We start from the raw sequence: 18,040 nt of genomic DNA on the forward strand, positions 1-18,040 counted from the left end.
ATGCAATGTTTGTGCATATGTGAAAATGTTGGCCATTGTCTTATTGTCTTTATCCTTATTTGATGAGACAATTCTTAGTGCAAGACATGTGTTATGGTACAGACACTTCCAGATTCTCAAGTGTTCCTGGCATATTCGACCAAGAAACCAGACCACCAAAGCCAATGAATATGTTGGATCAAGTCCAACAATAAATTTTCCTAAAACATGTATACACCATGAGCTATATAAGAAAGAAAATTACGTATGCACTTATAAAAAGCATAATTAAAGTATAAATTTTTATATATAAGCGCAGGGTGGGTATATGTTGATATGGATGAAAATGATTATTTTTCACATTGAAAATCTCATGCCTATTAAATGTTTAACTAATTTTTTTTACTAAATTTACTTATATAAATAAACTAAAACATTAATTATTTTAAAAATTTTGATTTATAGTTAACTTAATAATTCTACTAATCATAATCATTAGTTAATAATCTAATAGATGAACTAAATTGTCAATTTGTAAAATTAAGAGGATCAGATGTTACCATTAAAAATCAGGAAAATAAATATTATAAATTTAAAAAATTAAGAGATCAAAATTATAAGTTAATCAATTTTATATAGATTAAAAATATATTTAAGTTTAAATTAAAAATGAGGATGAAAAAATTACTTCTCATTTTTTAACATAACTCAAAGACTCAAGTACCCAACTCACTCAAGGCTTACTTGCACCTCCCAACTTATATATTGGGTGTCCCATTTTATGTGTGTGGACAAAAATTATCCTTTAACAAGGAACTTCCATTCCTTAATGGTCATTTTGAAATGTAATTTTTATCTTTCTGGATAGCTTTTTGGGAAGGTAAAAATTACCTTCCCAAATAACCATTGTAGAATAGGATGATACAAAATTATTTCAGAATAATTATTTTGAAAGGTAATTTCTACTTTTCAAAATAGAAATAAGTGTTTCAAAACTATTTTAGAATGGTCATTTTAGAAGGTAAATTTTATCTTCTGGAATAGAAATAATTATTCCAAAGCTATTTTAGAAAAGCTATTCTGACAAGTAAAAATTACTTTTTGGAATGATCATTTTCTAGAATAGGATGATACAAAACTATTATGTAAGATAATTTTTACCTTTTGGAATACTTATTCTGAAATAGAAATAAGTACTCCAAAATTATTCTGGAATGGTTGGTTTGGAAGTTAATTTTTAACATATGTAATATCCATTCTATAATATAAATATGTGTTCCAGAACTATTCCAAAGGATAAAAATTACTTTTTGCTATGATCATTTTGTTGATCAAATGACCTCAATAACTTAAGACAAGGGGGTGAATTAAGTCTTACAATTCTCACTAAGAAACTTTTAACCCCCTTCTAAATGATAGGCTCAGAATGTAGGAAAAAAAGTAGCAATCAATTTAATAATATTTTTTAAACATGTAAGACAAAATTGATTGCAATAACATAAATGAGATAAGGGAAAAGAGAAATGCAAACTCGATTTATACAGGTTCAATCACTTCCCGTGCCTACGTCCAGTCCTCAAACAACCCACTTGAGATTTTTTACTATCTTTGTAAAAATCATTTTTACAACTTCTGAACACCCAAGAAATTCATTTCCCTTGTGTTCAGGAAACTCACAATTTAAAAGACAACCAGTCTCTTGATTACAATTGACTTTCTGAGAAGAACAAAAAGATTTCTCTCATTTAGAGTGGATAATACAATTTGAAGTTCCTGGATGAACTCTCAATAGATTTGCAAGTATTTGTCCAAGAGTTGTTGAGAGAGCATTTGACAATGAAGTTCTCTTGGAATATTTCTCTCTTGCTTTTTAAAACCAGACACACATATATATAGGTCCTTCATGTCTTTTCAAAATAGTTTGAAGAGATGTATCTTTTCAAAAAGTTTTTTCTGAATTTTTTCACTGGTAATCGATTACACAGTTATATTTTGAAGGGTCATAACTTTTGAATTTGAATTTCAAGAGTTTTGTTGCTGGTAATCGATTATAGGTTCAAAATTCAAATTTAGAACCTTTTTTTACAGCTATTTTTCAAAATTATCTTCTGGTAATCAATGACACTGCCTCGTAATCGATTACCAGAGCCTTGGATGTCTTGGAAACACTTTATTTTGAGGCAAGACTTGATCTTGAGTTAATCTTGAAGCAAGACTTTGTTTGTTGAAGCAACCCTGTATTAATCTTGAAGCAATGTTTATCCTTTGAAGCAACCTTGTTTGATTCTTTTTTTACATCACCAAAATCATGTATTTATACATTCACATTCTTCCCCTTTTTGATGATGACAATCATTATCAAGTGATTTCTTTTCAGCATCATCAAAAAATGCATGATTCACAGTCTTCCTCTTTTTAATAAGCAAATTCTTTTTTACATCATCAAAACCTGCATGATTTACACATTCTGGAATAAAGTGCTTCAAAACTATTTCAAAATGACCTTTCCATAAGTCAAAAATTCATTTCCAAAGTGGTTGTTCTATAATAGTTTTGGAGTTGTTGTTCCACAACAAATGTCCTTCCCACCCCAGAAACCCGACACGTAAAGGAAGGAGGGGGAAGGTAGTGGTGCAACATCGTGAGGAAGGTGTAGGGCTTAATGTCGTGGAGGATGAGGTCGTTGCCGTCACAGGTGAAGGAGGAGCCATCATGACGTGAGTATGCTTGCGAGGAAGTTATCGTCGTGGGTGTGAGGGTTGTGATTAGTTTGAGGGAGGTGTTAGGATATTTTAATTTTTTTAAACATTTTTGGGAGGTGTGAGATACAATATAGGAGGTGTAGAATTCAAATGACACGAGGGACAAGCAATAATATACTTGGGCCTATAGAGAAAGAATAGAAGAAAGCTTTGATTGTTTCTACTTTTCTTTGCCAAATTCAGAGTAGGGTGTTTCTTCTCGCATCTCATATTGTTCAACACCCTCTTTCACTCTAGAAAGAGAAAATGCTAACAACATATTATTTGATACATTCTTTTGAACATTTTTTTATTAGTTAAAATTAGTCAATAATGAAAACATTTTATGGGTCTTATATTATATTTAATGAATTTCTCTTCTGATTTTATAATTTTTAATAAATCTTAATCAATTAAAGATAGTATTTTTAAAGAAGTATGTTCTTAAGCCCTTACTCAAAGTATAAAATTACTCTTTCCGCAATGAAAGAGGGTTTTAACAGCAACTTTTTGGGTTTTGGATATTTTAGCCTTCAGAACATTTTCCCCTGGATTTGTATTGACATCAACCTCGTCTTGGGCTTTTGCTCTCATGGGCATTTTAACGTGGGCCTTTCCTGCTTACCTTATAAATGCGTGGACCAAACAAGAGAAAATAGCGAAATAAACGACGTACAAAGTAGATAGTGAGAGAGAGGGGGATAAAGAAAATAGGACTAATTATCCCCTCGAGTTTTTAGCGTCTAATTTTTAGTTTTTCAAAAAAATTAAAAATTTTTAATCCTTTTTTAATTTTTATCATAACTTTTAGTTCTTATAATTTTTTTTTTTATTTTTAGTCTCTCATTTATTTTTATTGCTTAAAATTAATCCCAAATATAAAACAAATAAAAGGCTAAAAATAGACAAAATAAGGATTAATTTTGAGTAATAAAATGAATAAAAAATAGAAAGACTAAAAATACTAACAAAAATTTGATGAAAAACTAGAAAATGTCAAAAAAAAAGTGAAGGATGAAAATTTTAATCTGAAAAATTTGAGGGACTAAAAAATTAATCAACCCAAGAAAATAGAGACTAAAAAATTAATCAACCCAAGAAAATATCATTAACAATAGATAATTCTACTAAAAATCATTATGTGTAATATGATAGATAAATCTTATAAGATTTACTTTTAATAAGAAATTGTATAAAATATTTTTGTTGAATAATTTTATATCATGAAGTTGGATGTTTATATACTAATCATTAATTTAAATCTAATTTGTTGATATATTTGTTACAAATACTATTTTAGCTCTATGTTTAATGACTTTATGATGATATACTAAAATTTGGTTGATTATTATTTGCATAAATAGTCATTTTTGTCCCTAAATGTGTAATTTACCGATAAATGCGTCCTTAACAGATGAAAATATAAAATTTAATCCCCAAAGGTGTAAAAAGTATGACAAATATATTCAGTCGATAACTTTCTTCTGTTACTGTTGATAAAATAGCTTACATGACACATAGGGACAAATTTGTCACTAAAATGATTGTCAACATGATCATCTTTAATTGTTAACATAGAAACATATTTATCATGTAATATTTTATTAACTTTTTGTCTTCCCACACTCTAGGAATAAGAATAAGATAAATAGTCACTTTTGTTCCTAAACGTATAATTCGTTGATAAATGCGTTCATGAAAGATGAAAATATAAAATTTAGTCCCTGAAAGTGTAAAAAGTGCGACAAATATATCCGACCGTTAACTTTTGTCTATCACGGTTAATAAAATAATTAAGATTCGAAGAAGCGAAATATGAAATATATTTATCTTTTATTTATAATAGATGTGACTAATTATTATAATTTGGAAAATTTTATAATAATTGGTATACTATTATAATGTTTATTTTTGATAATTTCTATTATGAGAGACATATTATGATTGATAATCGATATTATTGTTATTATTATGTTTGTTTTAAATTATGCTTACAATATATTTTTTTAAGTGATTATTATAATGTTATGCTTGTAACGATAAAAAAATTACAAAAATTTATCCTAGAATTATATTTTACCCTTAAATGAAATAAAATTTCGGGTATAACAAATTAGTTTAATAGAAACATAATGATATTTAGGTTCATTAAAAAAATATTGACATTTTCATCCAACAATAATAACTTATTGACATTTTGGTCCAATGAAACATATTGATATTTAGGTCCAAAAAACATTACTCACATTTTCCTCCTATAAAAAAATATTGACATTTTCATCCAACAAAAATTACTGATGTTCACGTCTAAAAAATGATATCTTAGTGACATTTTCATCCAATCTAGTCAGCATAGCCATATTGATAATCATTTTAATGACAAATTCGTCCATCCGTGTTACACAGACTATTTTTTTAACGATGACATACAAAAGTTAGCGGCCGAATATATTTGTTGTACTTTTTACACTTTCGAGGACTAAATTTTGTATTTTCATCTTTCAGGAACGCATTTGTCAATGAATTATACACTCAGGAACAAAAGTGATTATTTATCCTTATTATTTATATAACAATGTTAATTATTTTTACATGAATACAAAATAAATATATTAAATTAATGTATTGAATATATTTTTATTACAAAATAGTTTTAAATTAATTTATTGATAATATAATGATTAAATTAGTTTTAATTTGTTTAATAAAAAACTCACAAGTATAATTCACAAAAGACAATCATATTTCATTCACAGCAGATAAATCTTATGAAAACAAATTACTAAAAAAATGGTATAAAATATTTTTGTTAAATAATATTTACATCATGCAATTGAATTCTTTTCATACTAAACTTTAATTTAAATATAATTTATTGATATACTTATTACAAATACTATTTTAACTCTATGTTTAATAACTTTATATAATGAAATTTGGTTGATTAATATTTATATAATAATATTAATTTTTTTACATGAATACATAATAAATATATTAAATTAATTTACTAAATATATTTTCTATATTTTTCAATTACTTATTAATAATGTAATAATTAAATTACTTTTAATTTATTCAGTACAGATCACAAATATCATTCACATAAAACTTACTTTTACTAAGAAATGATATAGAATAATTTTGTTGAATAATATTTATATCAAGAAGTTGAATTTTTTACCCTAAACATTAGTTTAGATCTAATTAATTAATATTATTATTACAAATACTTTTTTGACTATATGTTTAATAATTTTATATCCTAAAATTTGGTTGATTAATATTTATATAATAATGTTAATTTTCTTTACATGAATACATAATAAATATATTATATTATTTTATTATATATATTTTCATTACAAAATAATTTTAAATACATACAAAATCATTTTGGAATTAAGTTTATTTTTATATTATTATTTTTAATATACTTATTACATATAATATCATTATTATTCCTCCTTAATGAAACTTTGATAAACAAATACTTGAAAATAAATACTAGTCTTTTGATAATTATAACTAATATTGTTATAATAACATATTATAACTAATATATTAGAGAATTTAATAGATATTAACTTAGTACATCTTTTTTCTCACGAGACGAAGATAATATTAAAACCTACTATAATAACACATGTTATATAAGTATCAATGAAATATAAATTGTCTATTTGAGATTAAAATAATAATTTACTTTATAATATTAATTTTGCATCTAATTTAATTATTTTTTACATTTTAAATTATTTAATTTTTTTTATCAATTATAACATTATAAAATCCATATTTTTTTAAAATTTATAATATAACCTTAAAATAATTAAATTATTTTGTTATTTCATAGTTTAAAATTTAAAATATATAATTTTAATGTTAAATGTATTTTTTGAACAAATGCGGGACAACATGAATGACCCGTGCGGTGCTAGTAAAAAAAAAAAACAAAAAGAGGGAGAAATGACAAGTGTGAAGATGATAAAATGATCTCAAACTCGGACCTTGTAGAACCTGCCACGGCAACCGCCACCGCCGTCGCAACAACCGCCTCTTCTTCCAATGAAGATCAGGCTGCACCGCCAGCGGCACCAAACATTGTGATGTCCTTAGGATCACGATTCTCTCTTCAGCGGTTGCGGCATCAGGGGCATATTTCGATTTACTGAGAGATTTCCCATTTCCTATAGGCTATTCTTCCTTTTTTACTCAGCTTTCTATTCCTCTGGTGGTTTGAATTGAAGCTTTTAATCGGGAAATTCTTCATCGAGATTAACGGCATCGTTATGCGGAAAATTTGTGCTGAAAAATTCATTAATTAACGCGAATTCATAAAATCAAATAATGAATTCTTAATACGACGAGAAAATTAAGATGCTAACATGTCTGTAAATTGCGACCGTAATTTGATTGCATTGTAAATTGTAATGTCATCGGTGGATGATCATGCATTTATACGATATGATATGCCATCGGAAAATTCATGATAAGACTGTTAGTTAGATATCGCCGTTATGGTTCCGTGTACCCTTCTATTATGTTTAGTTGCTTACTATAATGAAAGGATTCCGCGTGGTACCTTTTTTGACTTTTCATGAATTGCAAGGTTTTGTTTTACAAAATTGTCATTGACCAACCACCTGCACCTACTGCTACTTTTAAGCATTTTTTCTTTTATCTTATTATTTAAATGTTAACAGTTTATAGTCAGATGTTAAGTTATAAAGTGGGGCAGTGTTGGGGCTGTAAAAGATGGTTCTTGTAATACTTAGTACATAATTTAGAGTGATACCCTAATACTAGTCTTTATTTCAATAGCATTAGTGCTCATTAAGAAAGGCCTTTCAAATTTGCATCAGAGTATTTGCCTGTATCTACATGGAAACTTCTGTTTCTTACCACATTATCTGAAAAATTTAGAGAAATATGGAATATAGGATTTTTTTTTCCATTTTGTCTCTTCCCCCCACCCCACCCTAACCCAAAATCCAATATTTCCTTTTAACTAAACTATTTTTTTAACGGTAATACCCATGTTAATAACTTTATATGTATTTGTTAATTAGTCCCTCTATTAGTGCTTTATGGTTACTTAATTCTCTGTAACCAATTGAATGTTGAAAACTCTTTATGTGGCTTGGGTATTATTTATACCCTTTTATTGATGATATAACCTTTTTGGCTGATAAAAAAAATTGCCTATAATGGAGGGGTCAAAAAATGCTATGTTATAGCGATGTGGCGACGATATAACAGTTATTTAACAACTTTAACTATTGAACTAAAAATTAAAGGATAAGAAAACAAAATTCTTACTTTCTTTGCTTATATAATGAAATATGTAGTTTTGGAATTCAAAATAGGGAAGTGAGATTTAAAATGTGGAGATATATGATTTAGTAAGTGCTTAGGTGAAGAAAAAGATGGACCATATACTAAGTAATTTTGGGAAATGTTTACCAAGTTAAATGCTATTTGATCTGTACCTGATACAATCTTGTCTGAACAGAGCAGATATCATGGTAGAGTGTGCTAAATGACATAATTTGTTTGTTTATTTGCTGCCAGTAGCAATTGTTTTACTAAACTTCATTAAAAGAGAATCCCAGGGGTTTATGAAATATAGTTGAAATTTGTTTCAGGCATCCTTTTGATGTTTTTTTAATAATGGCATTCCAACTCTCAAATATTCAAAATTTTGAAATGAAGTGCTCTTATTTCTGTCTAGCTTTCTCTCTGGAAGCCGAAATGGAAGGTTCAGCTATGGATATTCCAGTTTCAAGGGTAAAAGGTCATCAATGGAGGATTTCTTTGAGACCAAAATATCAGAGGCTGATGGTCAGACAGTTGCATTTTTTGGTGTTTTTGATGGTAAGTCTAAGGTTTTTGTTTTTTCTCTCCTAAAATCAATTCTTTATCTTTTCTCCCTTCCCTCTATTTTTTTTTTTTATTTTACTGATTTGGTGTGCGACATAGCCAATTTACAATGCAAGTATATGATGTCTGCTTGTCAGGCATAGCTTTTAAAAACTGGTGTTCTGTTTCCTTTTATAACTTGTATGCTCTATTTATTGTCTACACTATTGGGTTTATCCTATTGGTGAGATGCTTTTTGTCAAAGGATCAATCTTCTAGCATAAGACTTGTCTAAAGTGCTCCTGTCTCTTAAGTGAATAAGTAAGGGTGTAACTATTGTTGATTTAATTTTAAGCGTATCATGATGTTAACTCACTAAAATTTAAGAGTTGATATACCCTTGATGACTTTAGAAGAGTTTCTTCCAATCTGCTGAGGGTTTATGGTGGGCTTTTACAGTTCTGAAGTAGTTGGACAAGTTTTGAATTACTGAGGAAGGCACTTAGGGATCTGTTATTAGATTAGAAATTCAGAATCGACAGAGTAAGGCACTGGAAATGGGCACAGTGGATGATCTTCTGCTATACACCCTTTGGAATTATTTGACAGCAGCGGCATTAGGACATATAGGATGGTTTAGGTTTTATTAGAATAAATGAAAAATATCTCATAATATCTATTTTACGACATTTTGTAGTATCTTAGGTTATCTCTTTGGATTAATTAGTCTCCTTGTTTCCTTATTTATGTTTTCTTTCCTCATTTAGTTAGGATTATAACCTAGTATTAGTATAAATAAGGATTACCCCTCTATAGAGCTCATTTTCTCTTCTGTTCAGCACTCCAGCCCTTTTTTACCCATGGCTGATTCTGACCCTCTGAAGGCTGAACCAACATTGCCTTGCTCTCTGTCACTGCTCACCTGCTCCTCCCTATTCTGTTTTGGCCTCTTCTCCTCTTTGAAGGATCCTCTTATAGTTTGGCTCCTGTCCGAGTTTCTGTTTGTTGAACCCTTGTTGTTTTTGATGGCTGCGCTTGGCTTCTAGATTGTTCTTGCACTAACCTCTGTTTTTATAGCTCTTTGGTTTTGTACAGCAGCTGCTGTTTCTCCTTTATGGTTTGCTGTAGTCTGGTTTGTCTATGATGGTGGTTTCTCTACTTTGGTTCTTGATGTCTAAGGCACACTCTGACCCTGCTAGTCATCAGTCGTAGGTGCCCTGGCCATGTAGATATTCTGTCATAGGATGATGATTGTTGAAATACCAAACTAGAATTCCAATTATTTTCTATCTATATTCTTTATTTTTATTTTCTCTCTTTTTTCTTTCTTAAACCAAACATAGTGTAAGTTTGTTTCTTTTTATTCTTTTAGGTCATGGAGGTTCCCGGACTGCAGAATATCTGAAAAGTAATCTGTTTAAGAATTTGAGTAGCCACCCTGACTTTATCAAAGACACAAAGACTGCTATAGGTATATACTTCATTTTTGTTAAATTATAGGATGCAGTAAACTTTTGCTATCACATTACAGTTGTTTGGTTTGCAACCTGGACAGTGTAAATATTAACATGTTTTTTGTCTAATTATTTGTTTGATTGCAGTTGAAGCATTTAAACAGACAGATGTTGATTACCTCAATGAGGAAAAGGGGCATCAAAGGGATGCTGGGTCCACTGCATCAACAGCTGTGTTGTTGGGGGACCGGATTGTTGTTGCAAATGTTGGTGTGATTCCAGAGTGGTTGCATGTAGAGCTGGCTCAGGTTGATGCCATGTCAGTTATGTGTAGTGAGAATTAGGCTTACATTGGGCAGAATCTGCATATTTTTAATATGGCGGTAAATGGAGGGAATGTGCATTATAGTACATTATGTTTTTTGTAACTTCAATTCTACTAAGTTTTCAGTGTTATGTTAGTTTGATAGGCAAAACAGGCTCAAGAAGTGATATAAATTCCTATTCCTGTCTTTCTTTTTTCTTCTTTTCACTGATATGAATTTTTGTTTTAATGTAGTTGTTCCTTTGTCCATTGATCACAAACCTGATAGATCCAATGAACGTCAAAGGATTGAACAGGCTGGTGGATTCATAATTTGGACCGGTAATTTTCTTCCAGTATGGGTGTATGCCATTTTTGGAGTTCATACTTCATAATGAATTGATAATAAATAAATTTCTTGCACTGCTGCTGGTTGATCCAGGAACATGGAGAGTTGGTGGTGTTCTTGCTGTTTCCCGTGCATTTGGAAACAAACTTCTTAAGCCCTATGTTGTTGCTGACCCAGAAATTCAGGTTGCCTAAATCATAAGCTTCAATACCCACTCGGTATATCTGTGTCATTATATTTCTTATGCCTTCTGAATTGCTCGCTTTTTGGTACTGTTATGGCTTAGGAGGAAGAAATTGACGGAGTCGATTTTATTATAATTGCTAGTGGTGGCCTTTGGAATGTCATATTAAACAAGGTGAGACTATCTTGGTAAAGTTGGCCCTAAACAACATAGATTTATCTTTCTTTTTCTAGATTTTTAGTAGAAACATGATCTTGTGAACTTTTATTTATTTCAGTCTCTTGTTTGAAAATTTTCTGATAATTTGTTACTTTGTTATTCATTGTTTTGCTTACTACTTTGTACCAACGCCATACCTTTTTTATTATTCATGAAAGTATAAAACCATTACTCATTAATTTAATAGCAAGCTTTTTTTTCCTTTATATATTTATAATCACATGTTTCATCTGTTGTCATTTTCACGGTACTTATCTAAGGTATATGAATCTATAATATTATTTTTTTATATTGCATCAAACCTTAGTTGTGAAAAAATACCCGTGACTTAAAAGCCTTGGTTTTCTTTCCGGCTTTCTGTAAGTGACAACCAAAACAAAGATTTTAGTATTTTCATTTTGAGCAAAATTGATCGTTTGAAGCTTCAGAACAGTTACATGATGAACCTTTTCCTACATACCCACTCCAAACAGCTATCGGTAGATGCAGCCTTCAAGGGCATTACTTCTTTTGAGTGTCAATCGCTTAAGAGTTGAACTTGAGTTAGTTTTTGGACTTTCCCTAAACAACTAAATATGCAACGTAGCATCCAGTCCTCTAAATTTTTTACACAGGCAATTTTGATGCATTGTAGATTCTTTATCTGGAACATGGAATTGTAATAATTTAAATTTGACTGTTTGATTTTTTTAGTTACTTTTCAGCTCTAAAGTCTAACATTTTATGTCCACATGCAATGTCTTGTTGGTAAATCATGTTGGCAACAAATCTTTGATGGAACCTGAGCATCTGATTGTGGCGTCCCTGCCTTTTCAGGAGGCCGTGTCTTTAGTACAAAATATCACAGATGCAGAAGTGGCGTCCCCAGAGAACTTATAAAAGAAGCTTATGCACGAGGAAGCTCAGATAACATCACCTGTGTTGTTGTCCGATTTGATCTATCCTGATGTGGCTATATGCTTTAGGTATCTGTTATTTCTAACAACTGAAAAATCCAGAGCTTAACAATCACAATGGGTGTGAATGCTTTCCTTATTTTCTAATGAATTATTACTTCTATTCATTCTATTGGCGCTTGCTAATTTATTCTAGTGTTCTAGATCCTAGCCAGAAAAGAAAAAAGGAAATACTTGTAGGTGCATTTTATTTTACCCGTGGAGATCCACCTAGTTAATGTGGCCCTCTGAGCAACAGAGGAATTGTTTGGTTTGGAAAAACATTTTTTTATTTTTGTTTTTTTTTTCTTGATTTTAAGAGTTTGTATAAAAATAGTGAAAAGAGAAAAAAAAATGAAAAAAGGTGATATTTTGTAATTAAAAATAAAATGAAAATATAAAACATTTTTTTCACATCAAACAAGTCCTTATTGATTTCCATGATCTTTTATTTATTTGCAGTCTTAAACACCCCAATTGGCCAACCAACCACAACCACCCAAAGTGGAAGCTTGGTATTGTATTGTTGAAGTCTTCATGCTCAAACCTAAGAATTTGTCTGTTGCGTTTGGCTTGTAAGTCTGACAACATATCTTATCAAAATATATCAAGGGCATGTTCAGATTTACTACTAGAGAAGATTTTATAGAAAAATAATTTATTTAAGAAATTCGTATCTCAAAAGTTATTTTTATATAAGTTAATTTAATATTTGGATGATAAACTCTTAAGTGTTTATTTAAAATAATATGATGTTTGGATGAAATTGTAAAAGGTTTTTTACATAATTAAAATTATTAAAAAAGAAATTATATGTTTTGACATTATTAAAACTAATAATTAAATGTTTTAATATTATTATATTAATGATTTTTTATGGTTTCTTGATTTATTTCTTAAGAATTTCTGAAACAAAACAGCCCGTTAAGAATCAAATGTTTCTTTAACAACAATTTTTTTTTCTCTATACTTTTTGCTACCTCATGAAAAAGATTTGACTCCACGTCTATCAAGCATTCGCGAGCATAGAATCGTCGTCAACTCCTCAATTAAGCATGTGCCAAAATATTTTTCGAAAATAAAAAAGAAAAAGAATATTCCAAGTTTGGTGGTGATGGCAGCTGATAAACCCTTGTAATGGCCACCTTTAGGTTGAATAAAAGTCCTAAAATAAGTCAATTTTAACAGAAATAATTTAGATAAACATATTAAGAAAATATAAAATTATTTATTTTATTAAAATAATTTTTTTAATAAATAATTTTAAACAAACTGATTCTATATTTAAAATAAATCATAATAATATTGACTAAAATTTATTAAAATTACTCAAAGTTTTTTTTTCTTTACATTATAGCAACTCTGTTAGATTTGGAGTTTAGTGTAGGTGTAAAAAAATAAAAAGTATTATGTATAATTTCAAGAAATCTCAAAAAAGTATTCGTGTGATTTACTCTTATATTTAAGGTCCGTTTAAATGAACTTATAAATAATTTTTTTAGACATAAGTATTTGAAAAAACTTACGAAAATATATGACAAGTTCATATAAGGTTTTAACTTGTTTTCATAAGCTGTTCAGAACATATGAAAGCGTCAACCTTAATTTTATTAAGGTAAAATACATAAAGCGTGTTTACGCGCGAGCAATCCATTCATTTGTTTTTTTGTTTAAAGTAATTGAGTTTCTTTGACAGAAATTTAAACTTTAAAGCAACAGAGTTAGAACTTGATAAAAAAAAAAAACTCAGTAAATTTAATCCATGATTGCAATCAAAGAAAAAGAAAAGGTGAAGTAAGAAGAAGAAAAGGAAAAATCCAAAATGAATTCCTCCTAGTCCAAGCCCTCGTGCTGTGTTTCTTTCTCTGAACTTTCCTCTTTCTTTATCTGTTTCCACCCATTCCTTCCTTTATTTTTCTAATTCTGCATCTCTCTCTCATAATAATCATCTCCAAAACAAACTCTTGTTCTTACTCCACTCTGCTCTGCTTTCTTCCACCATTGCCATGGCCTCCCACTCAAACCAACCAGGTTCTCTCTCTCTCTCTTTCTATCTTCATCGTTCTAAATTTTTAATTTTTCGATGACCCTTTTGCTTGCGTGTATCAGGACCCGGAGCTGAAGGGCAAGGAGAGAAGGACCCATTTTGTGAGATATCGCCGTCTCCTTCTCCATCGTCGGCGACGGCGCCGGCGCTGGTGCTGTCGAACTCGGGGAAGCGAATCGACCAGGCGGGGAAGAAGAAGTACGTGAAGCAGGTGACGGGGCGGCACAACGACACTGAGCTCCACCTGGCCGCGCAGAGGGGCGACGTGGGCGCGGTGAGGCAGATCCTTGAGGATGTGGATTCTCAGATTATGCGGACTCTGAGTGGCGGCGACGACGACGTTGATCTGAACGCGGAGATTGCGGAGGTGCGTGCTTGCCTGGTGAACGAAGAGAACGAACCGGGTGAGACCCCTCTGTTCACTGCTGCTGAAAAGGGACACCTTGATGTGGTGAAGGAGTTGCTCAACTATTCCAACGCTCAGACGGTTTCTAAGAAGAACCGATCCGGATTTGATCCTTTGCATATTGCAGCTAGTCAAGGCCACCACTGTATGTACTTGTGTTGTTGCTTCTTTGCTATAGTTAGTTAGTTAGTATATGAGGAGGATTTATCTCATGATATGTTATGTCTCTTAAGGTTTTGATGTATAGGAAACGAATTTTAACAAAAACTAACAATACTAACAACTAATATTTTCCGATCAAAAGATAAATTTTATAGAGTAAAGTAAATAATCTCAGTCGTCTAACAAACTTTCTGGGGACCCTTAGCTTCTCTGGTTTAAGTATGAAGATGTCTCTTCACTACAATAATATTCATGTAAGTACTAAGGGGGGAAGGGGATTGCTCCGGTGATGGAGGGATTCTGCCAGATTTCTAGCCTTGAAGTCTGGCTGCAGGTGGTGCTTGTCAGGCAATGGTATTGCACCTCCTCGTGGTTTTGGCAGATTAACACTTGATTGAATGTTTTGTTATTCAGTTGGTTTGGTGACTCAGGCTTGGTCAGCCTTCCTATGAGTATAGGACTCACCTAGTCTTGACAGAGAAGATACATGGCCCCTGAAGTCGCGAGCACCTCCTTGTGTGTGAAGTGACTTAAGTATAGGCCTGATTGAATCATGACCCAGGAGGCTACATAGTTGTTGATGAGAAATTTACCAGTTGGTGTTTCACGTATATGTATAATAAATATGAATGTGTTAGATTTATAATAAATTATAAACATGTTGAAATATCAACCGTTGATTTTCTCATCAATGACTGAGATTATTTAGTTTATTTTTACTTTAGAGAAAGTTATAACGTGAGATAACGATCTTTATTTCTCTCTTAACTGAATGGCTGCCTTGTTTGGGTCCTGATTGTTAGTCCTTGATAGTTTTTGGGTAATTCCTTGTGATGAGTGGTGAGTGGCTTGAATTTGTTGGTGTGTGATTTTCTTATGTGCTGATGTAATTTAATGTGTGTTTGGTTTTCTGTTCTTCCATGTGATTCATGGTGGATTTTGGTTTGCAGCCATTGTTCAGGTTTTGCTAGATTATAATCCGGGATTGAGCAAAACTATTGGTCCCTCCAATTCTACTCCGCTTATAACTGCAGCGACAAGAGGACACACAGAAGTGGTGAATGAGCTTCTGTCGAAGGATTGTAGCTTGTTGGAGATTGCTAGATCCAATGGCAAAAATGCGTTGCATTTAGCAGCTCGTCAGGGTCATGTGGAGATTGTCAAAGCCTTGCTCAGTAAAGATCCTCAGTTGGCTCGGAGGACCGACAAGAAAGGGCAAACTGCATTGCATATGGCTGTAAAAGGGCAAAGTTGTGATGTGGTGAAATTGCTTCTTGAGGCAGATGCTGCTATTGTTATGCTTCCCGACAAATTCGGTAACACGGCGTTGCATGTGGCAACCAGGAAAAAACGAGTAGAGGTATGTCAACAGTTGCGCATCATTACAAGTACCATATATAGATGAGGGCATACAAATTAAGTTATTTGAACTAATGGGGCTAACACTGCATAGCTAAATATGCCTTATCTCTACCGTAGTAGTAGGATAACCCAGGTCTTGGTGTTGTACCAGGGTACTAATAATAATAATAAAGTTTTGTTAACATCCCTAAGGCTGATTTTAAACATCTAAAGGTGGCAAGTTTTTTTCAAAAAGAAAACACTTATTATACTTTTATGTTTCCAATGTAATAATGCTTTCTTTCCTAATATAAACTTACCACTTTTAAGCATACATCTTAATATACATACATGCAAACCCCCTATATATTTTTAAGCATCCATTTTCCATTATAGTTCCCTCAAATAAAAATCTAATACTATGGTTTCTCAAATTCGTGTGCAGATAGTGAATGAGTTATTACATCTACCAGACACCAATGTGAATGCATTAACCAGAGACCACAAAACAGCCCTTGACATTGCTGAAAATCTTCCCCTCTCTGAAGAGGCATCAGATATAAAGGACTGTCTTTCTCGATATGGGGCACTTAGAGCTAACGAGCTCAACCAACCAAGGGACGAACTGAGGAAAACTGTTACTCAAATCAAGAAAGATGTTCATACCCAACTTGAACAAACAAAGAGAACCAACAAAAATGTTCACAATATTTCCAAAGAGCTAAGGAAACTCCACAGGGAAGGAATTAACAATGCCACAAACTCAGTGACAGTGGTAGCTGTGTTGTTTGCTACAGTTGCTTTTGCTGCTATATTCACCGTGCCTGGTGGGGATGATGATGATGGCTCTGCAGTGGTAGCAGCTTATGCTGCTTTTAAAATCTTCTTCGTCTTTAATGCTATCGCACTTTTTACATCTTTGGCTGTTGTTGTTGTTCAAATTACTTTGGTTAGAGGTGAAACTAAAGCAGAGAAAAGGGTGGTAGAGGTGATCAACAAGCTCATGTGGTTGGCTTCTGTCTGTACTTCGGTGGCGTTTATTGCTTCTTCTTACATTGTTGTGGGTAGGAAGAATGAGTGGGCTGCAATTTTGGTTACATTAGTTGGAGGGGTGATAATATCTGGAGTTATTGGCACTATGACTTACTATGTAGTGAGGTCTAAGAGAAGCAGATCAATGAGGAAGAAGGAGAAGCAAGCTGCCAGGAGGAGTGGATCTAACTCATGGCATCATTCTGAATTCTCTAATTCCGAGGTTGATCGGATTTATGCGCTTTGAGTTTGAACTTGCAACCTTCAGGGGATCATAAAGAACAGATTGTGGTGAAAAAGACGGCAGGTTTTTAGGGTTGCTACCTTCTCCATGTTACTACTTTAAGAGTTCACTGTACAGGAAATTGTTCTATACGGCTTAGCTGCTGCTTTTGTAGGATCTTAGACAAATTGGAATGAAGCATCCATTATCATTGTAACTGTTAAATGGTGCACTGCAGGGCCTAAGTAAGCACCTGTATCTTAATCCCAGTTTGTGAAACAAATTGAACATTGTTGTATTGATGTATTATCAAAATGTGCCTGCCTTCCCTGTTCGTTACTGATTTTTTACTTACATATATACTGGACCCTTGATTATGAGTGCTGATAGAGAAAGAAATAGTAATACTCTAATACGTGTTAATTGTAATTTTTTTATTTGTTGATAAATTTTGAGGTGTGAAAGTTAAGGTTTGCAATTTGCAGATAAGGGTACAATTAAAATTTTAATAAATGTTTTATTTTAGTTCTCTGATTGACCCTCAGTTCTTCAAAATTGGGCTGTCAGCTCTAATTAATACATGCCATAGTTATCCATTTCGAATAACAATATAAATTAAATAATTTATATTACACATTTAAATACCTAAAAAAGAATCTCAAAATTACAGAAGTTTATTTATGATAAAATAATAATTCACAGTTGAGTAGTTTACACGTACAATCACTATCAATTTAAAAACATGAAAAAATGGCTGAAACTAATAGAGAAAGAACATAATAAATTAAATACTAAAAATTAG

The 18,040-nt window shown here is 31.6% G+C and overlaps 1 protein-coding gene and 1 pseudogene across 1 annotated transcript; both read left to right on the top strand.

Moving 5' to 3' along the window:
* The first annotated feature begins 8,428 nt into the window (after window positions 1-8,428).
* Window positions 8,429-12,155, top strand: LOC114401664 (annotated as a pseudogene).
* Window positions 12,156-13,813: 1,658 nt separating this feature from the next.
* Window positions 13,814-17,664, top strand: LOC114401662 (ankyrin repeat-containing protein ITN1-like). Its single transcript, XM_028364240.1, has 4 exons — window positions 13,814-14,058; window positions 14,137-14,625; window positions 15,593-16,002; window positions 16,429-17,664. The coding sequence occupies exons 1-4, from the start codon at window positions 14,034-14,036 to the stop codon at window positions 17,260-17,262; spliced, it is 1,758 nt and encodes a 585-aa protein (XP_028220041.1). The 5' UTR covers window positions 13,814-14,033; the 3' UTR covers window positions 17,263-17,664.
* The last annotated feature ends 376 nt before the right edge of the window (window positions 17,665-18,040 follow it).

Source organism: Glycine soja, chromosome 20, assembly GCF_004193775.1.
Source record: "Glycine soja cultivar W05 chromosome 20, ASM419377v2, whole genome shotgun sequence".
Classification (NCBI taxonomy): Eukaryota; Viridiplantae; Streptophyta; class Magnoliopsida; order Fabales; family Fabaceae; genus Glycine; species Glycine soja.

Excerpts from the sequence above, each read along its gene's own strand:
- LOC114401662 (XM_028364240.1), top strand. The coding sequence starts at position 14,034 with ATGGCCTCCCACTCAAACCAACCAG. Across the intron at positions 14,059-14,136 it reads CTCCCACTCAAACCAACCAG|GACCCGGAGCTGAAGGGCAA; the intron begins GTTCTCTCTCTC and ends TGCGTGTATCAG. Across the intron at positions 16,003-16,428 it reads CCAGGAAAAAACGAGTAGAG|ATAGTGAATGAGTTATTACA; the intron begins GTATGTCAACAG and ends ATTCGTGTGCAG.